Source organism: Gigantopelta aegis, chromosome 6, assembly GCF_016097555.1.
Source record: "Gigantopelta aegis isolate Gae_Host chromosome 6, Gae_host_genome, whole genome shotgun sequence".
NCBI classification, from domain to species: Eukaryota; Metazoa; Mollusca; class Gastropoda; order Neomphalida; family Peltospiridae; genus Gigantopelta; species Gigantopelta aegis.
In genome coordinates, this window is record NC_054704.1 from 70,519,341 (window position 1) to 70,545,267 (window position 25,927).

At 36.6% G+C, this 25,927-nt stretch overlaps 1 protein-coding gene across 3 annotated transcripts in view; it reads right to left on the bottom strand.

Moving 5' to 3' along the window:
- Positions 1 to 1,933: 1,933 nt before the first annotated feature.
- The window catches only part of LOC121375175 (translation initiation factor eIF-2B subunit epsilon-like), a 32,935-nt gene continuing 8,941 nt past the window's right edge, over positions 1,934 to 25,927 (bottom strand). The window contains exons 4-16 of one of the 3 annotated variants that reach the window (XM_041502458.1): positions 25,573 to 25,747; positions 18,178 to 18,333; positions 17,038 to 17,123; positions 16,631 to 16,756; positions 15,670 to 15,770; positions 13,991 to 14,136; positions 12,686 to 12,788; positions 11,573 to 11,773; positions 7,889 to 7,979; positions 6,769 to 6,889; positions 5,313 to 5,393; positions 3,231 to 3,389; positions 1,934 to 2,236 (exon numbers count right to left, since the gene is read on the bottom strand). In XM_041502458.1, coding sequence (XP_041358392.1) covers positions 2,177 to 2,236; positions 3,231 to 3,389; positions 5,313 to 5,393; positions 6,769 to 6,889; positions 7,889 to 7,979; positions 11,573 to 11,773; positions 12,686 to 12,788; positions 13,991 to 14,136; positions 15,670 to 15,770; positions 16,631 to 16,756; positions 17,038 to 17,123; positions 18,178 to 18,333; positions 25,573 to 25,747 — 1,606 coding nt within the window. In that variant the 3' untranslated portion in view covers positions 1,934 to 2,176. Of the gene's footprint in view, positions 2,237 to 3,230; positions 3,390 to 4,373; positions 4,494 to 5,312; positions 5,394 to 6,768; positions 6,890 to 7,888; positions 7,980 to 9,961; positions 10,340 to 11,572; positions 11,774 to 12,685; positions 12,789 to 13,990; positions 14,137 to 15,669; positions 15,771 to 16,630; positions 16,757 to 17,037; positions 17,124 to 18,177; positions 18,334 to 25,572; positions 25,748 to 25,927 lie in introns of those variants that run through there. The other 2 variants (XM_041502459.1, XM_041502460.1) reach the window with 2 other exon arrangements.

The following is a 25,927-nucleotide window of genomic DNA, read 5'->3' on the forward strand; positions in this document are numbered from 1 at the left end:
GGCACAGGACACAAGGGTACTTAATTTAGGGGACAATGTAAAGACTTGTGACTCATCACAGATGATATGGGTACTGTACAATCTATGTCCAGGTCTCCTGTAACAAGAACCCATTTCTCATTTCAGCCAGTGCTCTACAACTAGTGTAACAAAGGCCATGGTATGTAATATGTTGTCTCTGTGATGGTGCATGTAAAAGATCCTTTGCTGCTAATCGAAAAAGAGTAGCTCATGAAGTGGTGACAGTGGGTTTCCTCTCTCAATATCTGTGTGGTCCTTAACCGTAAATAAAATGTATGGAGTGAGTCATTAAAAAAACATTTCCTTCCTTCCTGTAACAGATCAGCAGTAGACTAGACTTAATATATAGATACAAAACCTCAACAGCAGGGTGACAAAACTCAACAGCCAGGCTATAATGGGGTAGTGCGAACACTGAAGTATAATATTTTATAGCTCATTTAAGGACACAAATAGGCACTGGGCATGTTAAGTGGTGTTTGAACAGGCTTTTTTTCCTTTTCTTTTTTTAAAATTTGACATCGGGAGGGAAAAAAAGGTGAGCGCATCCCCATTTGGATCCATGCTTGATGAATGATGGAAGACATTAGGAGTTCTGAAATTTATTAACATATAAAGCTAAATGCAACATTTTCATGAAGACTCAGTCTTTTGTGTATTCTTATTGCAGTTCCACTTTCATGTAGTTACACTATATGAACTACAGGTTGGACTATACCAATTCAAATCCCATAGGCGACCATGTTAACGTTTGTGTTTAAAAACACTATATGCAATATATCAACCAAACTGTGACCCATAAATATCAGTACTACAACCCCTACCTCAAAGTATTAACTGCAGAAAATGGTACCTTTCATGGCTCATTTTCGGTATAACCAGATGTTTCTGCAACACCCCTAGTTTCGCACAAAATTTTAGTACTTTTTTTTACAGGTACCCCATACATGTTCCAAGCACAAGGCTACTTGACACGGTGGTACTACATCAAATAAAATTGCATACATTTTTAGCCCAGATGAAACTAATTTTTTTTACAACCAACACACTCACATTTATAACCAATCACAGGACTTGTGGTGTTAACTTCTCTATCAAAAGTTCGGTACACCTCGAACTACGACCCAGCCGGAAATTAATTGGTATAGTGCAACCTACAGCCACTACATATCTTCCATCTATTTCAATACATGGTGAAGGCTGAAAGGAGAAACCTGCTGCCACATATGCTGATCCAACCAAATAACAGCGTGGGATTTGTTATATGCACTTTCCCATAGACTTGTACACATAATATTTATAGGGCTTCACAGTAATTGGTTCGGACATAACAAAAACTTGATGGAAGGAAATGTTTTATTTAACGACACACTCAACACATTTTATTTGCATATTTTATATGACATCAGACATATGGTTAAGGACCACACCGATATTGAGAGAGGAAACCTGCTGTCACCACTTCATGGGCTACTCTTTCCAATTGGCAAGGGATCTTTTATATGCACCATCCCACAGACAGGGTAATACATACCACAGCCTTTGATATACCAGTCATGGTGCACTGGCTGGAACGAGAAATAGCCCAATGGGTCCACCGATGGGGATCGATGCCAGACCGACCACGCATCGAGCGAGTGCTCTGCCACTGGGTTACGTCCTGCCACAGCTTCCTCTGATGACTACGAGTCAGAATTATCACGTTTGACACCCAACAGCCGATGATTAATAAATCAATGTGCTCTAGTTGTGTCGTTACACAAAACAAACTTCCATCTTTCAATTCAGTTTTCTTTCCACTTTAAAAATGTCTGATACAATGTGATGTTTAGTGTCATATTAAATTTAACTATTACCACCAATATTAAACTGATTTTGAGAAGAAGAAAAAAAGATATTTAACAAATCCAGGTTTTCATAGGTCAAATATTTATTCTTTTTGATCTGGGTCTCACACAGTGTTTCCAGTTTCCAACCCCATACAATGAATGCTGAGATATCTGACATTCAGCACTACTCAGCTCACAGGCTTGACGAGTCTACCTCAGTTTCTATATAGCCGTGCAATTGTATATAATGTGATTATGACTCCTTAATTTTGTCACTTGGTCAGAATTTCACACTAATGTGTAGGATGATCCAGAGTCTACACTGTTCAGTTATCATCTGATGATTCTTCCTCAGCCTCTTTTAACCATTTAATTAGAGGGGCCACCTGAAACAAGACAAAAATATGTTGTTAACGAGTAATAAAAAAAGATGTTCATCAAAACACAAGATCAACATAATCAATCACAAATGGGAAATAAAATACCTTGATTCCAAATTCGCCATGGCAATTAGCAGTACCCATTACTAAAAAGTTGTTGCGAAATTGATCTGCATTTTTATCTATGTTTATTTTTGTATACAAAGAGAAAAATATAATAAGCACAAACTTCACCACACAAAGACAATGTATACTTACAAGCTATAAAAATATGGACAGAACATGTTGGTTTTTTATCTCCATAGATAAAATAAAATATTAGTCTACATTCATGTCCCTGGAGTGATGTATTATTGTAGTAAATACTATTTAACTATGGAATGAACCTGTTTTGTGATCTCCATGGACACCTGAATGTCGTCAGTGTCTTATCTATATATGGACTGTGCCTGTTTTCTGATCTCCATGGAGACCTGAATGTCCTCGGAGTCGGGCGTGTCCTTGTGGTAAATACAATCTATATATGGACTGTACCTATTTTTTTATCTCCATGGAGACCTGAATGTCGTCAGTGTCTTATCTATATATGGACTGTGCCTGTTTTGTGATCTCCATGGAGACCTGAATGTCCTCGGAGTCGGGCGTGTCCTTGTGGTAAATACAATCTATATATGGACTGTACCTATTTTTTGATCTCCATGGAGACCTGAATGTCTTCAGTCTTATCTATATATGGACTGTCCCTGTTTTCTGATCTCCATGGAGACCTGAATGTCCTCGGAGTCGGGCGTGTCCTTGTGGTAAATACAATCTATATATGGACTGTACCTGTTTTCTGATCTCCATGGAGACCTGAATATCCTCCGAGTCGGGCATATCCTTGTGGTAAATACAATCTATATATGGATTGTACCTGTGTTTTTTATCTCCATGCAGATCCTGAATGTCCTTGGAGTCCAGTATGTACTTATGGTAAATACTATCTATATATGGACTGTACCTGTTTTCTGATCTCCATGGAAACCTGAATGTCGTCGGAGTCGGGCGTGTCCTTGTGCCACTGGAAGATGGCGGTCTCCTCCAGCAGGTCCATCTCGTACAGGTTGTGGACGATCTTCACCACGCAGTGCTTGACAACAACACTCTCAATGCTGAACTCCTGTACACAGCAACAACAACAACTGGTGAACACAGTGAGGAACAGCGCACACAACACACAACTTGAATAAACATAGCGTCTTCAATGTAACAATGCACACAGAACAACTTTTAACAAACAAACATTATTTTGTTTTATAATCTTCACCACGCAGTGCTTGACAACAACACTCTCAATGCTGAACTCCTGTACACAACAACAACAACTGGTGAACACAGTGAGGAACAGCGCACACAACACACAACTTGAATAAACATAGCGTCTTCAATGTAACAATGCACACAGAACAACTTTTAACAAACAAACATTATTTTGTTTTATAATCTTCACCACGCAGTGCTTGACAACAACACTCTCAATGCTGAACTCCTGTACACAGCAACAACAACAACTGGTGAACACAGTGAGGAACAGCGCACACAACACACAACTTGAATAAACATAGCGTCTTCAATGTAACAATGCACACAGAACAACTTTTAACAAACAAACATTATTTTGTTTTATAATCTTCACCACGCAGTGCTTGACAACAACACTCTCAATGCTGAACTCCTGTACACAACAACAACAACTGGTGAACACAGTGAGGAACAGCGCACACAACACACAACTTGAATAAACATAGCGTCTTCAATGTAACAATGCACACAGAACAACTTTTAACAAACAAACATTATTTTGTTTTATAATCTTCACCACGCAGTGCTTGACAACAACACTCTCAATGCTGAACTCCTGTACACAACAACAACAACTGGTGAACACAGTGAGGAACAGCGCACACAACACACAACTTGAATAAACATAGCGTCTTCAATGTGACAATGCACACAGAACAACTTTTAACAAACAAACATTATTTTGTTTTATAATCTTCACCACGCAGTGCTTGACAACAACACTCTCAATGCTGAACTCCTGTACACAACAACAACAACTGGTGAACACAGTGAGGAACAGCGCACACAACACACAACTTGAATAAACATAGCGTCTTCAATGTGACAATGCACACAGAACAACTTTTAAGAAACAAACATTATTTTGTTTTATAATCTTCACCACGCAGTGCTTGACAACAACACTCTCAATGCTGAACTCCTGTACACAACAACAACAACTGGTGAACACAGTGAGGAACAGTGCACACAACACACAACTTGAATAAACATAGCATCTTCAATGTAACAATGCACACAGAACAACTTTTAACAGACAAACATTATTTTGTTTTATAACACTACTTCAGCATATTGGTTAAATCATTAATCTTCGGCTACTGGATGTCAAACATTTGTTTTGTTTTAAAACACCACTAGAGCACATCGATTATTTAATCGTCAATTGGAGGTCAAAAAATTATTTTGTTTTACAACACAACTAGAGAAAATTGATTAATTAATCATTGTCTATTGAATGTCAAATATTTGTTTCATTTTACATGTCTAGAGCACATCGATTAAATTATTAAGCATTGGCTATTGGATGTCAAACATTAGTTTTGTTTAACGACACCACTAGAGCACATTGATTTATTAATCATCGGCTATTGGATGTCAAACATTTGTTTTGTTTTACAACAAAACTAGAGCACATAGATTTATTAACCTTCGGCTATTGGATGTCAAACATCTGGCAATTCTTACATGTAGTGTTCAGAGGAAACCCACAATATTTTTCCAATAGGAGGAAGGAATTTTTGACATGGATTTTCCCATAGACAGGACAGTACATACCATGTCCTTTGATATTCCAGTTTTGAGGCACACTGGTTAGGACTGAAAAGCCCAATCAGAGAAAGGGTCCAGTAATGGGAGGATTCAATCCTTTGACTAAAAAACCTCTAGGTGAGCGCTCTACCGCCTGAGCTATATCCCAGCTGTGATACCTCTATAGAGGATGTACGGATAACCAACAAACCTCGATTGCTTGCAGACAGTCCAGCTGACCTTCACTGCTCCGGATGTAGTTTTTCAACAGACCCAAATGTTTTTTCAAAAACTGAAACAAAAACGATCAAGTATTAGTCCATATTCATAGATTAAATGTTTTATCTAAAACTAAAAAATAAGTCAGATATAAGTCTATATTCATAAACAAATGTTTTATCAACAACTGAATCGTAAATGTTCAAACATATTTGCTGTCTAATGCAGTCTAATGCAGTCTGATTTACGCCAAATAAAATCTGGGCCAAAATCACCTAATATCTCATCAAAGGCAATACCCAATACATAATTTACTGGCTCCTGGGTAACAAGCAGGAAAATATTAATTATAAAGAAAGTACCTTCTGGTTTGGCAACAGCCAAACTTGAGTCTATAGAATGGACTACAAAAATTGTGAATCTTAGAAAAATAACTTAAAGGTTTTTAGAGCAGACACAAGTTCAGATGGATCCTGGGTGTTGCATATCTCGACATGAAAAATGAGGGGAGTTAATTGCTTCCCTAACTCAGATTATGGGGAGCCATTTAAAATAATAATAGGGCTCACACCAGAAATAATTTAGTTTTAATCAATTTTGAATTACATGTATGTAAAATATTTACTTGAGAATTATGAAAAAAGGGCTAATTGGCCAACTTTTATTGGCCAACTACTAACTGTTGTAGCTATTTTATAAAAATTAGCAATTGTTTAATTTAGCAATGGTCAGGGAGAGCCCTGTATTACCATATTGATACCATATAAATTCACATTCTAGAGGAGCTAAAAATTACTCAGGGGGGTGATGGAGAGTGAGAGTGATAGCTCCCCTTAAATATCAAGTTCTGGCCCCAGTTTACAAAGCAATCTTAGCGCTAGGATCACTGTAAAAGTGAATGGCTACTGTATGCACTTAAGATGATCTTAGCGCTAAGATCACCGTAAAAGTGAATAGCTATTGTATGCACTAAAGATGATCTTAGCGCTAGGATCACTGTAAAATGAATAGCTACCGTATGCACTTAAGATGATCTTAGTGCTAAGATCACTGTAAAAGTGAATAGCTACGGTATGCACTTAAGATGATCTTAGCACTAAGATCACCGTAAAAGTGAATAGCTACTGTTACACTTAAGATGATCTTAGCGCTAAGATCACCGTAAAATGAATAGCTACCGTATGCACTTCAGATGATCTTAGCGCTAAGATCACCGTAAAAGTGAATAGCTACCGTATGCACTTAAGATGATCTTAGCGCTAAGATCACTGTAAAAGTGAATAGCTACCGTATGCACTTAAGATGATCTTAGCGCTAAGATCACCGTAAAAGTGAATAGCTACCGTATGCACTTAAGATGATCTTAGCACTAAGATCACTTCGTGGAACTGGGCCCAGGTGTCACTTTGTCTCATATTTAAACTCTGACTTCTAGAGACAAAACTTACAGGTTTGAGATAGGTCAAAAGCTGATTGGATTCCTTGGCTCCACTCTCTTTGAGCAGAAGGTCGAGCAACGACTTCACCAGCATCACATGGACATCGTTAATAGCGATGTTGTAGGCATGTCTGAAACACAAAAACAGACTTGTGTCATGTTTTACTGTGTGTATCGTCACATATATAATGTTTGTTACAGGTGTTATGCATTTCAGTAGAGTGTAAATGTTTCATTCCTGTAACAAAAATCAGAAATATACTGAAGGAAAGAAATTAGGGAACACACATGTTATCTGAGACCAAATTTAATTCACTATTAGAGATGTTTTGCTTGTATAAAATACAAAAATGTAAAGTTGTACAGAATGTTAATAGAAGAAGAAGGAAATGTTTTATTTAACGATGCACTCAACACATTTTATTTACGGTTATATGGCGTCAGACATATGGTTAAGGACCACACAGATATTGAGAGTGGAAACCCGCTGTCGCCACTTCATGGGCTACTCTTTTCGATTAGCTGCAAGGGATCTTTTATATGCACCATCCAACAGACAGGATAGAACATACCACAGCCTTTGTTACACCAGTTGTGGAGCACTGGTTGGAACGAGAAATAGCCCAATGGGTCAACCGACGGGGATCGATCCTAGACCAACCGCGCATCAAGCAAACACTTTACCACTGGGCTACGGAATGTTAATACTGCGTGATTAACTATTAGTAACATGGTTATATCCTGATACTATGGATGACGGTTTTGGTTGCAGTCAGTATTTAATGTTACTATTTTTGTGTTCCCTTTTTGCCACCCATCAGTATTTGTTAAGAAGAATGCCTCAACAACAAGTAAATAATTTTATTTGAAACTATTTCTTCTTGGTTCACATGAATTTTATAAATATCATTCAGTGTTTTTAAAATACATTATTCTAAGTATTCACCTTCCAACAGCAAAAGCCTTATTAATTTTGTTTGTAGTTTTATGAGCATAAATTGGAAATAAAACAAAGGTTGAAATAAAAAATTATGAACTAAAATAATGAAAAATTTCTCATATTGCACGTCTGCACTGTTTGTAAGCAACAAACACTGTGAAATAAAACATATAAAAACTCAGTGACGTACTTCAGTGAGTTCACTTCTAGAATCTGGTTGTCAACTCCGATGTTCTCCTCTTTAGCTCTCTGTAGAGTATCCAGCAACTCCGAGTAAAACACTGTGAACAAACAAACCAAACAAACTAAATAAATATTTGAAGAGAGAAAAAGCAGTGATGCTATTGTCAGTAAATATTTTGAGTGTAGCACAAGAACTGGAGGGTATAAACTGTACAGGTATGAATAGTTCACACTGGTAATAAGGTATCAGAAACGTGTCTGAAATCAGTGATAACAAGACATCAGTTTTATAGACATGAATGCAGATTTACACAAGCTGGTTAATTAGCATTTGCTAATATTGCCAGCTTTATTGCCAGCTTTATTGCCAACATCATAGACAGACCACAATTCACAACTCAATGCAGAACATCCACACAGCTTATACACAGGGTGATCGAAAAGTGCTCAGCCTAACTAGAATGGAATTGTGTCTAAGGGCATGCCTACCTGTTACTTTTTAAGGTTATCCCTATGAGGTCCAAACATTTCTTCCAATGCTGCTGCAGTGCCTGGATCCCTCTGATGAAGAAGGATTCTTCCTACAGGTTGAAAATCTCCACCACAACATCACAAATGACATCCTTATAAGTGGCTTTATGCCTGCCAGCTAACTCCTTGTTTAGGTGAGGAAATAGATGAAGTCAGACAGTGCTAGATCTGGGGAATATGGTGGGTATTCAACAAACTGGAAGGCACAGTCATGTATTTGATGGAACAACACATCTTTTATTAACTATCCACCATCAACAGCACATTCGGCAGGATGTTCTGAATTTATTTGTGTAGGAATATTACTTCACTGACAACGTGATTAGCTGCTAGCCTTGTATAATCATGTCGTGCACATGGTCCCTTCCTAATTAGGCTGAGAACTTTTTGATCACCCATCTAAGTAGATAATGTTTATATTCCAGAATGACCATCAATTTTATTCAGTGTTAACAAATGGAGAATCATCCACTCATCTCCTTATAATGTTTTAAACCGACATCCAGTTATCCTCATAAAATCATGAACACAGACAATTCACAAATGAATGCAGAAATCCAACACTGTAGATATGCAGATGATGCTTGTTATGAGGAAGAATAGAGTTCCTATGTTTCTATTCTAAGACAACTGGGCTTGTTTCAGCAGAAATAACACAGTCACAAGAGTTTGATCTTGCATGTCTTCGATTCGGATCATTCCTAGTATTTGAATGAGCACAAGTCAAAAAAGGTTTTATGAAAGAATGCACCACACGTCATTGGCTACATAGTGTCTGCAGTAATCGAGCGAGAAGGCTTTTTAAAACACAATTAACACTTCACATATCTTCAATTTCATTATACCACAAACTACTTTTGTTGCATCAGAATGAACACAATCAACAAACACTGAATAGCACAAAGACACATTTTGTACCTTACATTGCTTTGCTTCAGTTTTGTTATCCAGTCTATTCTGTTGCCTTGAATACAAACTAAAACAACACACTATATGTACATAATTCCACAATGCCAGCTAGCTCCATTGTTTTGGAGTTGTCACAAAGTGAAACACTGGTCAGCAGAAAGAAATGTTATATTTGGTAATGTGTAATATATCTTTGATTCCTTACTGCAGCTAACTCAAACTAGAAATCTGGAGGATTAAAAAAGATCATGGTTTGATCTAATACCATCTACATGTCGTCTTACTGCACTAGAGGTTTAAAATAGAGTTTTAGAAAAGACAATGGTTTGATTTCATTGTCATTATCCAGTCTTATTGCACTTTTATTAACACAGGTTGATAACAGTATTTTAGAAAAGATAATAGTTTGATTTAATTATCATCATGTAGTATTATTGCATAGGTTGATAAAGAGTATTTTGATAAAGACAACAGTTTGATTTAATTGTCATCATCTAGTATTATTGCATAGGTTGATAAAGAGTATTTTGATAAAGACAACAGTTTGATTTAATTGTCTTCATCTAGTATTACTGCATAGGTTGATAAAGAGTATTTTGATAAAGACAACAGTTTGATTTAATTGTCATCATCTAGTATTATTGCATAGGTTGATATAGAGTATTTTGATAAAGACAACAGTTTGATTTAATTATCATCATCTAGTATTATTGCATAGGTTGATAAAGAGTATTTTGATAAAGACAACAGTTTGATTTAATTGTCATCATCTAGTATTATTGCATAGGTTGATAAAGAGTATTTTGATAAAGACAACAGTTTGATCAGATAGCACTGGGCCAGCTAACATTATCCAAAATGAATGAAGAAAAATTGAGCACAGCATGTTTTAGAAAAGCATCAATTGAGACAAGGTCAACTACCAGTTCCAAGGGTAGAAGGGAGGAAATCACAACCACAGAAACGATGATGAGCACTACGAACAGCGTGCACGGTCTGGTGAGTCCATGCAGCCAGGCTTAAAGAGAAAAAACACACTCTTACTCACCATGCGTTTACAATGTAATCAAATGAACAAATGTCCTCTGTGATTAACTGTGATAAATAAACCATCACTACCAGTGTCTGAACTTTACTTCATAACAGCCACATTTCCACACAAAAAAACCTTCGGTTCCTGATAAACACTGTGTACAGTGAAACCTCTCAAGACCGGACCCTCTATTCTCCAATTAAAATTAGCTCCACTATTACATGTGGATCTAACACCAGCCAGTTGGAGCTCATGTCCACCAATCAAAACCTTACTTGCAGAATCATGCCAGTGATTTAAAAATAATTTGAAAACATTCCGAATTATCCTGAGGGTATACGATATGTTTCATGTGAATTACGAATGCCTTATTTAGACCAGTAGAACTAATTTTAATCGGATTGCTAACAACACTGCATAGTCCCCAATGTCCAGGTAACATTTCGTCTGTAAATAATAATTTAAATATTGACCAATCACACTTCGCCTTTTATAACGTTATTTGGGAGCATACAAATTCTAAAAATATCGGGGCGAGTCTATTTTAGTCACTGCAGTATAGCGAACCATACCAATGCGTACGGTGTGGGTTATCAGTCTTCAATTTTACATTAAAAATTATTTATTTATTTATAAAAAATTAAAATAAAAAATCAGTCTTCAGTTTTACATTACAAATTATTTATTTTATAAAATAAAACATGTCTTAAGGCATTCGTAATTCACACGAAACATGTCGTATACCAACGTGTCGTGCCAAATTTTCATTGTTTATGTCTTACACACATGTAACTACAAACATTTACAGTATTTAAACAGAAAGGAAAGAAGGAAATGTTTTATTTAACAAAAGCACTCAACACATTTTATTTACAGTCATACAGCGTCAGACATATGGTTAACGATCACACAGATATTGAGGGAGGAAACCCGCTTTCTCCACTTTATGGGCTACTCTTTTTCGATTAGCAGCAAGGGATCTTTTATATGCATCATCCCATAGACAGGATAGCACATACCACAGCCTTTGATATACCAGTCATGGTGCACTGACTGGAGCGAGAAATAGCACAATGGGCCCAATGACAGGGATCGATCCCAAGCATTAAGTGAGTGCTTTGCCACTGGGTTACGCTTCGCCCCTTAATATTTAAGCAGCTGCGTTTAAGTAAAACATGCTTCGCACATTCGTCCCAATATGTCAGAGAAGAAACTCACACTTTGTGTCATCAGGAGGTGGACTGTCCGACTGTGACATGTTATCCTCACTGCCAGTACCCAGACTGGAGAGCTCCTCCTCCTCTTCCGATTCTATTATAATCCCCCACATTGATAGAATTATCTCCTCTTCGTCATCACTCTCACAAGGGTCTGCATAACTAAAGGCTTTACTTTTAATTCCAAATTCTGGTGTCACGTCTAGAAACAAATGTAAATATTGTCAAAATTAGTTATCTTCTCTTCAACATCACTCTAACAAGGTGCATCACAATTAAACGCTTTATTTTTATTGCCAAACTTAGGTACTTAAGTGTGACCTCCCCCCCCCCCCCCCCCCCCCACACACACATCGACAGAGTCATCTCCTCTTCAACATTACTCTCACAAAGGGTTGCATAACTAAAGGCTTTACTTTTAATGCTTATTTCAGGTATCACATCTAAAAACTAATTTAAATATAGTCAACTACAGTTATCTCCTCTTCATAATCACTAGTTAAACTAGCAGCATAGTTAAACACTATAATCAAGTGTTCAATAACATTCTAAATGAGTGCTCAATAACATTATAAACAAGCGTCCAATACACTATAAATAAATGTTCAATAACACTATAAACAAGTGTTCAATAACATTATAAACAAGGGTTCAAGAACACTATAAACAAGTGTTCAAGAACACTATAAACAAGTGTTCAAGAACACTATAAACAAGTGTTCAAGAACACTATAAACAAGTGTTCAATAACACTATAAATAAGTGTTCAATAACACTATAAACAAGTGTTCAATAACACTATAACTAAATGTTCAATAACACTATAAACAAGTGTTCAATAACACTATAAACAAGTGTTCAATAACACTATAAATAAATGTTCATTAACACTATAAACAAGTGCTCAATAACACTATAAACAAGTGTTCAATAACACTATAAACAAGTGTTCAATAACACTATAAACAAGTGCTCAATAACACTATAAACAAGTGTTCAATAACACTATAAACAATAAACAAACAGATAAGGGCTGTAAGGTCAAACACATCCAATCTGTGTTGCGTACAGTCTTAACATACAATGACAATGGCAGCACTGTTTTTAAACTCACCAGGAATTGTAGCAGGATCCTTGGGTCCATCAAACTCATCGACATCTGGCTCAGACATCAGCTGTGTTCCCACTTTCAGTTTTACATCTGGACCAATACACACCTAGAAAACCCCCAAAGATCTTTCAGTTTCGATTAGCCAAATAAAATATAACAGAACTAAGATTCTTTTAAAAAATCTAATAGAAACACCCTGGCAGCGTGACACATTTATCCTGAGAGGCAACAGAAAAAGGTGAAGTGTGCTATATAATGAAGTTATGTTTGGTCTCAAGTCTTCACAAGTGGTCCAAGAATGGTGGGAAATATGAATTAGTGAATAAACGGCATTTGGTAAACAATGTGTTTACTTGTGTGATGTTGGCGATCTTGCCTACATAATCCTGAAGGTCAATAACCATGTGGTTGTATGGTATTCTCAGTTGTAACAAATATAATCTTGTTGACATTATTTTCATATTGTTCAGTTACCTATAAAGACAATTAAAAAAATAAGCATTCTTGCTGTGAAAGATTTAGTATTTGGCAAAAGATTTTCTGCTAAAAGATTTTTTTACTTGTTGTTAAAATAAAGTTTATTGACCCCAGAAAATAAATATAGCAGTGCCAGGGTTGGGGCCCTGGTATCGCTACTTTACAACCATTTAATATGTTAAACATTGTACATAAGTGAATAGTACTGATATATGTTATAGTTACCTCATCCTTTTACAAGAGATTCGTTTAGTTATGACCATAGTTACTGCTAATAAGTTTTGGTGTAAAGCTTAAACACTGAATAACAATCAAAACATGGAATAAATGGATTCCCATGTATTTTATTAATATCTACAGTGATTAAAATGTACAAATTTAAGTTATTTAAGGATTGTCTGTTATTTCTTTTACGTTCATCGGGGTATGAACAAAAAAAATCATCTGCAAACTGTGTGAATTGGCAAAGCCGTTCTCACATAAGTTCGCGGATGTATTGTTTTATGCATACCCAGATGAATGTAAACGAAATAATAGAAAATACTTATAATTCAATTTGAATCATACAGGCTAATAATACTACTAAAACATCATACTTTATTTCAAATTATTTTTTATCCATAAACAATAATGCTCAATAAAACAACTTGCCCGTATAAAATGACGTCATCAGATATGACGTTTCCTGACGACATTATTTTTACGCTCATCGAAAAATGGACCAACTTCCGTTGCTATATCTGGACCAATGGGATGATGTTACGTTGTAATGAATGTAACCAAAATTTAATTAGTATATCTGTAAACTACATGCAAAAAGAGATGACTGACATTCCAGGAGAGGACACATCCTGGGTTGACTGTCACAGCACCGAGGATGGTGACACCACTACACAGCAACGCCGTCTCTATCACACAGTTGTCATGGACTACAACATCGTCCCACAGGTAGGAACCCGAGATCGTCACATTTTCACCTGAAACACAAACGCACAAAATACTGTGAATAGTTTACAGTGTAAATACCATTAAAAAAATAAGGGTCTAATTTACGAAGTCTGTTTTTCTTAAACGCAGGTGTTTAAGCACTGTAAATGTATTTAGTAATACATGTGCATTAGAAAAACAAGCTTCATAAATACAGCCTTAAATGTTTAAATCTAATCAGGTAATTTAGACTGCAAACAACAGGAAGGAAAGGTTCATGGGCTACTCTTTTCAATAAGCAGCAAGGGATCTTTTATATGCACCATCCTACAGACAGGGTAGCATATACCACAGCCTTTGATATACCAGTCGTGGTGCATTGGCTGGAACGAGAAATAGCCCAATGAGCCTACCGATGGGTATCGATCCCACACCGAGCGAGCGCTGTACCACTGGGCTATGTCCCGCTCCGCAAACAACAGTTTCAATATGGAATTAAAAAAAAACCCACATTGGTCACCATCAGTCGGTTGAGTGCTCGCGTCGCAGGATCGAACCACCTTGGTGGATCCATTCAACTGACTGAGTTTTTTCTCATTCTAACCAGTGCACCACAACTGGACAAAGGCCGTGGTATGTGCTTTCCTGTCTGTGGGAAAGTGCATATAAAAGATCCCTTGCTGCATTAGAAAAAATGTAGCGGGTTTCCTCTGATGACTACAAGAATTACCAAATGTTTGATATCCAATAGCCGATGATTAATTAATCAGTGTTCTCCAAACAAAACCAACCAACCAACCAAACATCAGTCAATTCAGGCCCATAGCCAGGATTTTGAGAGGGGGAGTCGTTTAGGCTTTTTGTGAGGCATGAGTTACTTAGGGGGACATCTGGGGGCATATTGAAAAAAAAGCCACTGGTGGAGGGGGGGGGGGGTCAACTGACCCCCCGACCTCCCATTGGCTATGGGCCTGTCCACTGGAATAATGGTGGGGGGATACTTGGGTAAGAGGTTGGATGAATGTATAAAACCCATGCAGATTCATATAATATATATAAACCTGTCAGACAGTTTAGTTTAGTTTCCCAGAATCAAAGTAGAAAAATCCACCTTGCCTACTACCTGTATTTGACTGCAACAGCTACATATGTTAGTGTTCATTAATCTAATAAGGGCGGGACGTAGCCCAGTGGTAAATCGCTTGCTCGATTCGCGGTCGGTCTGTGATCGATCCCCGTCGGTGGGCCCATTAGGCTATTTCTCGTTTCAGATTGTGCACCACAACTGGTATATCAAAGGCCGTGGTATGTACTACCCTGTCTGTGGGATGGTGCATATAAAATATCCCTTGGCTGATAATCGAAAAGAGTAGCCCATGAAGTGGTGACAGCAGGTTTCCTCTCTCAATATCTGTGTGGTCCTTAACCATATGTCCGACGCCATACAACCATAAATAAAATGTGCTGAGTGTGTCGTTAAATAAAATATTTCTTTCTTTCTTTCCATTAATCTAATATAACATCTGCTATCTTGCTATCAGATAATACCACCATGTTTTTAAACTGCTCACACAACAACTCACCAATTTTACAGTTTTTTCCTATAACAGAGTTTGAAATTGAAGAGTTACTGCCTATTGTTGATCCACTCCCAATGACAACATTTTCTTCTAGAGTGCAGCCTCTACAAATAGAAATCAAATGTAATGCTCTTCTGCGAGTGATTCTGTCCGTTGAACTAAAACAGTCACAATGTTTCATTATTTTCTGTTTAAACATGTAAAAAATCCACCATGTTTTCCTGTTTGCAAACAGTTCTTCATTACAAATGTTTTTATACAATATTCTGCCTTTTGAAATCTTTCTTTGATGATTACAAGTCAGTTGACCTGAATAGTATTTAAATAACCTACTGGTTTGAAGTTACTTGTTATATTTAGTACTAACTCATAACAACTGTTAAAGTTGTATACTGCCACTTGTATAATATGAGGGTGGCCGGTGTCATTAACTGAAGATCAGGTCAGGTCAGGTCAGGTCATAGGTTTTAACGTGCACGTTCAGAGCAAGCTGTTGAACTTGTAGCACACGCCTGTCATGGACGAAAGTGTAAACGTTTGTCGGCTCCTCCGTCCAGGACAGATAACTGAAAACGTTCATGGTCGGTCGGCCTTTGTTGCAAAAAAACTGTCAAGGGAGAATACTCCCTAAACCATGTAGTCAATATTGTTCTATTTTTTACAGAATATATTCCAACATAAACATTTTATTAAACTGTATGGAATAATTAATGGTGGCGTAGTACCTTTTGCAATTTTAGTGAGGTCGACCCTGTATTTACTGGCTTTGATATGCATATAACAATTACAATTTATAACATCAACTTAACTTTGGAACATCCGAGACCTTTTAATTCTTTTAAGATAATGGTACCTACACTTAATTTCATTACCTGCTTCTGACATTTATATCTTACTATTGCTCACCTAGACTCAAAGAACATCGTAGAGATCTTGTTTAAAACTGTCAATGTGTTCAACATACCTGGCTAACGTCACGTCTCTGCTCAGATATATATTATGACGTCCGTAGATGAGTCGATCTTTATCAGATGATGAAATGTGGTTGTCAGGAACTAACGGAAATGACCAACGGCTAACAACATCACGACTGGAAAACAGAAGTATACGCAATTATGATTCAAACAATGCACCTGTATGAAAAACACACAACTAGTGTTCAGACAATGTACAAAAAAAAGAAAAAAAGAAGAAAAAAAACATACACACCACCTGAAATATTACAATCTGCCTGTATTATATAATATGGACATCAGTTGCATGGATAATACCTAATTTTCAAACAGCACAAAAGTAAAAATTATTAATAAAAAAAGGATATTTCAAAAATTAGCATAACATTTTATAAATTAATACATTTTGTTCCCTTACCTGACAGAGTCATACATCTGTAAATTGGATACTCTTGCTGCATACTGATCCTTTACAACACCAATGTGAATCGTGTTTCCTAAAATCTGAAGTGGAAAAAAAAGAAAAGATTATTTGATTTGAGGAACAAAAAACCAAACTACAAAAATAAAGCTAGCCAGTCATAAACACAAATGGACGTCAGATTGACAGTTATATTCGGTCTGGCTGTTACAGTTTATAACTCATCTGTCAGAATTTGTATTCACATTTGAAAAGTGAGATAGAACACTCTGCACCCCCGATGACACTTGTTCAAAAGAGAGAAATGAAACCCACTGCTGTTACATAGGCAACTTTTAAGTAACTATTCCAATAACTAACCTCTTCCTCAATTAGCGATCTTCTAACAATAACTAACCTCTTTGTTAATTAGCAACCTCTGACAATAACTAACCTCTTCGTTAATTAGCAATCCTCTAACAATAACTAACCTCTTCGATAATTAGCAATCCTCTAACCTACCTCTTTGTTAATTAGCAATTCTCTAACAATAACTAACCTCTTTGTTAATTAACAATCCTCTAACAATAACCTCTTCGTTAATTAGCAATCCTCTAACAATAACCTCTTCATTAATTAGTAATCCTCTAACAATAACTAACCTCTTCCTTAATTAGCAATCCTCTAACCTACCTCTTCATTAATTAGCAATCCTCTGACAATAACTAACCTCTTCGTTAATTAGCAATCCTCTAACCTACCTCTTCGTTAATTAGCAATCCTCTGACAATAACTAACCTCTTCGTTAATTAGCAATCCTCTGACAATAACTAACCTCTTCGTTAATTAGCAATCCTCTAACAATAACTAACCTCGTCGTTAATTAGCAATCCTCTAACATTAACTAACCTCTTCGTTAATCAGAAATCCTCTAACAATAACTAACCTCTTCATTAATTAGCAATCCTCTAACATTAACTAACCTCTTCGTTAATTAGCAATCCTCTAACAATAACTAACCTCTTCATTAATTAGCAATCCTCTAACAATAACTAACCTCTTGGTTAATGAACAATACTCTAACCTCTTTGTTAATTAGCAATCCTCTAACAATAACTAACCTCTTCGTTCATTAGCAATTCTCTAACAATAACTAACCTCTTCGTTAATTAACAATCCTCTAACGAAGTCGTCCCGGGTCTGGTAGTCGAAGTTGTCGGTGAAGAGTTGAGGCACGAGCGGTGTACAGATACAGATCTGACAGTCCATGAGGTCATATCGTATCTCTACATCTTGGTGCTCCAGAAACACATCCTGCAGACAACAAACACAGAGAAATTGTATTGTGATATAACACTGAACTTGTGTTACATTTTGGTGTTCTCAATTTCATATAATTGTTTGTTTGCTCATAGTCACAGTAACCCAAATCAAATTTGGGCATAACGCTAATGTTTTCCAGCTTGGCATGTGAAACAATATGAGTTTCTTATAAACATATCTGCTGTCAATAAAAAGAAGTATTTGTGAAGTAAAACCACTGATGCATGTCTGCATGGCAAAATGCAATAAAATGTAAACATAACTCATCAGGTAGTTATGTCATTAAGAAATCTAATAACAGCATGGCTGCTGAACCCTTAGTGAGTCGGATAGTCTCATCACTTTTAAACTAATAAAGCTTAATTGAAAATGTTTAAGTTTCATGACAGGAGAAGCTGCAAAATCAGGAACAAACCAGGTTAAAATAAAAGCAGAGAAAGAAACATTGATGTGGGATTAAATAGATAAATGTTTCCTATAACTTACCCATGATATCTCTGTCATAAACCCATGTGATATTTTACTTTATTAAGCCGGTTAATAATGGTATGCAAATTTGCAATGTCTCTAGGTAACGTGTTGCTGTGGATGGGTCATTTGCTTACAAGCCAACAAGTCCCGTGTACCTGAGCATGACGTTTTCAAAGATTTGTTTAAAATGTGTGACATCAAACTAATCTGTGTTAATCGTGATGACATCATATTATCGATGGCGGCGACTTTAGTACTGTGATTTACTAAAAAATTCATTAAAATGTTATTTAGAAGTGTTACAGGATAAATAGAATTCGCTACTCATGTTTTTTAATATGTAAAATATCAACCTCGTCTAGTTAATCGGTATTTGTCTCGGCAGTGCCTAGACAAATAGGATTAACATAGACTCGGTTGATATTTTTCATATTAAAAAATACTCGTGACGAATCCTCTATTTAACATATTAATTAATATTAATATAATCCAACCACTGGAATATGATACTATTTTTACTGCTGTCCACTGTAAAGATGGAGAGATCAGGCTACATATGAAAAGAAAGTGTGTGTTAAAAACCAACCACTGGAATATGATACTACTTTTACTGCTGTCCACTGTAAAGATGGAGAGATCAGGCTACATATGAAAAGAAAGTGTGTGTTAAAAACCAACCACTGGAATATGATACTACTTTTACTGCTGTCCACTGTAAAGATGGAGAGATCAGGCTACACATGAAAAGAAAGTGTGTGTTAAAAACCAACCACTGGAATATGATACTACTTTTACTGCTGTCCACTGTAAAGATGGAGAGATCAGGCTACATATGAAAAGAAAGTGTGTGTTAAAAACCAACCACTGGAATATGATACTACTTTTACTGCTGTCCACTGTAAAGGTAGAGAGATCAGGCTACATATGAAAAGAAAGCATGTGTTAAAAACCAACCACTGGAATATGATACTACTTTTACTGCTGTCCACTGTAAAGGTAGAGAGATCAGGCTACATATGAAAAGAAAGCATGTGTTAAAAACCAACCACTGGAATATGATACTACTTTTACTGCTGTCCACTGTAAAGATGGAGAGATCAGGCTACATATGAAAAGAAAGTGTGTGTTAAAAACCAACCACTGGAATATGATACTACTTTTACTGCTGTCCACTGTAAAGGTGGAGAGATCAGGCTACATATGAAAAGAAAGCATGTGTTAAAAACCAACCACTGGAATATGATACTACTTTTACTGCTGTCCACTGTAAAGATGGAGAGATCAGGCTACATATGAAAAGAAAGCATGTGTTAAAAACCAACCACTGGAATATGATACTACTTTTACTGCTGTCCACTGTAAAGATGGAGAGATCAGGCTATACATATGAAAAGAAAGTATGTGTTAAAAACCAACCACTGGAATATGATACTACTTTTACTGCTGTCCACTGTAAAGATAGAGAGATCAGGCTACATATGAAAAGAAAGTGTGTGTTAAACACCAACCACTGGAATATGATACTACTTTTACTGCTGTCCACTGTAAAGATGGAGAGATCAGGCTACATATGAAAAGAAAATGTGTGTTAAAAACCAACCACTGGAATATGATACTACTTTTACTGCTGTCCACTGTAAAGATGGAGAGATCAGGCTACACATGAAAAGAAAGTGTGTGTTAAAAACCAACCACTGGAATATGATACTACTTTTACTGCTGTCCACTGTAAAGATGGAGAGATCAGGCTACATATGAAAAGAAAGTGTGTGTTAAAAACCAACCACTGGAATATGATACTACTTTTACTGCTGTCCACTGTAAAGATGGAGAGATCAGGCTACATATGAAAAGAAAGCATGTGTTAAAAACCAACCACTGGAATATGATACTACTTTTACTGCTGTCCACTGTAAAGATGGAGAGATCAGGCTACATATGAAAAGAAAGCATGTGTTAAAAACCAACCACTGGAATATGATACTACTTTTACTGCTGTCCACTGTAAAGATGGAGAGATCAGGCTACATATGAAAAGAAAGTGTGTGTTAAAAACCAACCACTGGAATATGATACTACTTTTACTGCTGTCCACTGTAAAGATGGAGAGATCAGGCTACATATGAAAAGAAAGCATGTGTTAAAAACCAACCACTGGAATATGATACTACTTTTACTGCTGTCCACTGTAAAGATGGAGAGATCAGGCTACATATGAAAAGAAAGTGTGTGTTAAAAACCAACCACTGGAATATGATACTACTTTTACTGCTGTCCACAGTAAAGATGGAGAGATCAGGTTACATATGAAAAGAAAATGTGTGTTAAAAACCAACCACTGGAATATGATACTACTTTTACTGCTGTCCACTGTAAAGATGGAGAGATCAGGCTACATATGAAAAGAAAGTGTGTGTTAAAAACCAACCACTGGAATATGATACTACTTCTACTGATGTCCACTGTAAAGATGGAGAGATCAGGCTACATATGAAAAGAAAGCGTGTGTTAAAAACCAACCACTGGAATATGATACTACTTTTACTGCTGTCCACTGTAAAGATGGAGAGATCAGGCTACATATGAAAAGAAAGTGTGTGTTAAAAACCAACCACTGGAATATGATACTACTTTTACTGCTGTCCACTGTAAAGATGGAGAGATCAGGCTACATATGAAAAGAAAGTGTGTGTTAAAAACCAACCACTGGAATATGATACTACTTTTACTGATGTCCACTGTAAAGATGGAGAGATCAGGCTACATATGAAAAGAAAGCATGTGTTAAAAACCAACCACTGGAATATGATACTACTTTTACTGCTGTCCACTGTAAAGATGGAGAGATCAGGCTACATATGAAAAGAAAGTGTGTGTTAAAAACCAACCACTGGAATATGATACTACTTTTACTGATGTCCACTGTAAAGATGGAGAGATCAGGCTACATATGAAAAGAAAGCATGTGTTAAAAACCAACCACTGGAATATGATACTACTTTTACTGCTGTCCACTGTAAAGATGGAGAGATCAGGCTACATATGAAAAGAAAGCATGTGTTAAAAACCAACCACTGGAATATGATACTACTTTTACTGCTGTCCACTGTAAAGATGGAGAGATCAGGCTGCATACATGTATGAAAAGAAAGCATGTGTTAAAAACCAACCACTGGAATATGATACTACTTTTACTGATGTCCACTGTAAAGGTAGAGAGATCAGGCTACATATGAAAAGAAAGTGTGTGTTAAAAACCAACCACTGGAATATGATACTACTTTTACTGCTGTCCACTGTAAAGATGGAGAGATCAGGCTACATATGAAAAGAAAGCATGTGTTAAAAACCAACCACTGGAATATGATACTACTTTTACTGCTGTCCACTGTAAAGATGGAGAGATCAGGCTACATATGAAAAGAAAGTGTGTGTTAAAAACCAACCACTGGAATATGATACTACTTTTACTGATGTCCACTGTAAAGATGGAGAGATCAGGCTACACATGAAAAGAAAGTGTGTGTTAAAAACCAACCACTGGAATATGATACTACTTTTACTGCTGTCCACTGTAAAGATGGAGAGATCAGGCTACATATGAAAAGAAAGTGTGTGTTAAAAACCAACCACTGGAATATGATACTACTTTTACTGCTGTCCACTGTAAAGATGGAGAGATCAGGCTACATATGAAAAGAAAGCATGTGTTAAAAACCAACCACTGGAATATGATACTACTTTTACTGATGTCCACTGTAAAGATGGAGAGATCAGGCTACATATGAAAAGAAAGCATGTGTTAAAAACCAACCACTGGAATATGATACTACTTTTACTGATGTCCACTGTAAAGGTAGAGAGATCAGGCTACATATGAAAAGAAAGTGTGTGTTAAAAACCAACCACTGGAATATGATACTACTTTTACTGCTGTCCACTGTAAAGATGGAGAGATCAGGCTACATATGAAAAGAAAGTGTGTGTTAAAAACCAACCACTGGAATATGATACTACTTTTACTGCTGTCCACTGTAAAGATGGAGAGATCAGGCTACATATGAAAAGAAAGTGTGTGTTAAAAACCAACCACTGGAATATGATACTACTTTTACTGATGTCCACTGTAAAGATGGAGAGATCAGGCTACACATGAAAAGAAAGTGTGTGTTAAAAACCAACCACTGGAATATGATACTACTTTTACTGCTGTCCACTGTAAAGATGGAGAGATCAGGCTACATATGAAAAGAAAGTGTGTGTTAAAAACCAACCACTGGAATATGATACTACTTTTACTGCTGTCCACTGTAAAGATGGAGAGATCAGGCTACATATGAAAAGAAAGCATGTGTTAAAAACCAACCACTGGAATATGATACTACTTTTACTGCTGTCCACTGTAAAGATGGAGAGATCAGGCTACATATGAAAAGAAAGCATGTGTTAAAAACCAACCACTGGAATATGATACTACTTTTACTGCTGTCCACTGTAAAGATGGAGAGATCAGGCTACATATGAAAAGAAAGCATGTGTTAAAAACCAACCACTGGAATATGATACTACTTTTACTGATGTCCACTGTAAAGGTAGAGAGATCAGGCTACATATGAAAAGAAAGTGTGTGTTAAAAACCAACCACTGGAATATGATACTACTTTTACTGCTGTCCACTGTAAAGATGGAGAGATCAGGCTACATATGAAAAGAAAGTGTGTGTTAAAAACCAACCACTGGAATATGATACTACTTTTACTGCTGTCCACTGTAAAGATGGAGAGATCACGCTACATATGAAAAGAAAGTGTGTGTTAAAAACCAACCACTGGAATATGATACTACTTTTACTGATGTCCACTGTAAAGGTAGAGAGATCAGGCTACATATGAAAAGAAAGTATGTGTTAAAAACCAACCACTGGAATATGATACTACTTTTACTGCTGTCCACTGTAAAGATGGAGAGATCAGGCTACATATGAAAAGAAAGCATGTGTTAAAAACCAACCACTGGAATATGATACTACTTTTACTGCTGTCCACTGTAAAGATGGAGAGATCAGGCTACATATGAAAAGAAAGTGTGTGTTAAAAACCAACCACTGGAATATGATACTACTTTTACTGATGTCCACTGTAAAGATGGAGAGATCAGGCTACATATGAAAAGAAAGCATGTGTTAAAAACCAACCACTGGAATATGATACTACTTTTACTGCTGTCCACTGTAAAGATGGAGAGATCAGGCTACATATGAAAAGAAAGTGTGTGTTAAAAACCAACCACTGGAATATGATACTACTTTTACTGCTGTCCACTGTAAAGATGGAGAGATCAGGCTACATATGAAAAGAAAATGTGTGTTAAAAACCAACCACTGGAATATGATACTACTTTTACTGCTGTCCACTGTAAAGATGGAGAGATCAGGCTACATATGAAAAGAAAGTGTGTGTTAAAAACCAACCACTGGAATATGATACTACTTTTACTGATGTCCACTGTAAAGATGGAGAGATCAGGCTACATATGAAAAGAAAGCATGTGTTAAAAACCAACCACTGGAATATGATACTACTTTTACTGCTGTCCACTGTAAAGATGGAGAGATCAGGCTACATATGAAAAGAAAGTGTGTGTTAAAAACCAACCACTGGAATATGATACTACTTTTACTGATGTCCACTGTAAAGATGGAGAGATCAGGCTACATATGAAAAGAAAGCATGTGTTAAAAACCAACCACTGGAATATGATACTACTTTTACTGCTGTCCACTGTAAAGATGGAGAGATCAGGCTACATATGAAAAGAAAGTGTGTGTTAAAAACCAACCACTGGAATATGATACTACTTTTACTGCTGTCCACTGTAAAGATGGAGAGATCAGGTTACATATGAAAAGAAAATGTGTGTTAAAAACCAACCACTGGAATATGATACTACTTTTACTGCTGTCCACTGTAAAGATGGAGAGATCAGGCTACATATGAAAAGAAAGTGTGTGTTAAAAACCAACCACTGGAATATGATACTACTTTTACTGATGTCCACTGTAAAGATGGAGAGATCAGGCTACATATGAAAAGAAAGCATGTGTTAAAAACCAACCACTGGAATATGATACTACTTTTACTGCTGTCCACTGTAAAGATGGAGAGATCAGGCTACATATGAAAAGAAAGTGTGTGTTAAAAACCAACCACTGGAATATGATACTACTTTTACTGCTGTCCACTGTAAAGATGGAGAGATCAGGCTACATATGAAAAGAAAATGTGTGTTAAAAACCAACCACTGGAATATGATACTACTTTTACTGCTGTCCACTGTAAAGATGGAGAGATCAGGCTACATATGAAAAGAAAATGTGTGTTAAAAACCAACCACTGGAATATGATACTACTTTTACTGCTGTCCACTGTAAAGGTGGAGAGATCAGGCTACATATGAAAAGAAAGCATGTGTTAAAAACCAACCACTGGAATATGATACTACTTTTACTGCTGTCCACTGTAAAGATGGAGAGATCAGGCTACATATGAAAAGAAAGTGTGTGTTAAAAACCAACCACTGGAATATGATACTACTTTTACTGCTGTCCACTGTAAAGATGGAGAGATCAGGCTACATATGAAAAGAAAGCATGTGTTAAAAACCAACCACTGGAATATGATACTACTTTTACTGCTGTCCACTGTAAAGATGGAGAGATCAGGCTACATATGAAAAGAAAGTGTGTGTTAAAAAACCAACCACTGGAATATGATACTTCTTCTCCTGCTGAGTGTTCTGGAAGTGAACCAGTTGTCCCGTGGGCTTCTCGATAGCCAAGATGACATCATCATCCTGACAGCGAGAGTGATGGCCTGGTGGTGCCTTTTTGTAAACCATCGTCATCACCGATGATTTTTCTTTCTCACGCCTTTTTCTGAAAAAAAATAATTGTGTAAACTTTGTCATGTTACATATTGACATGGCTGTTAACAAAAGTAAAATGTTGTGACTGAAATTTCAAGGTACAGGACATTGCCCTGGTTGGGGGTTTAGATGGCGGATGTCAGTGCCATGATTATATCACCATTCAAAATGGTAGTGTTTTACATGACAA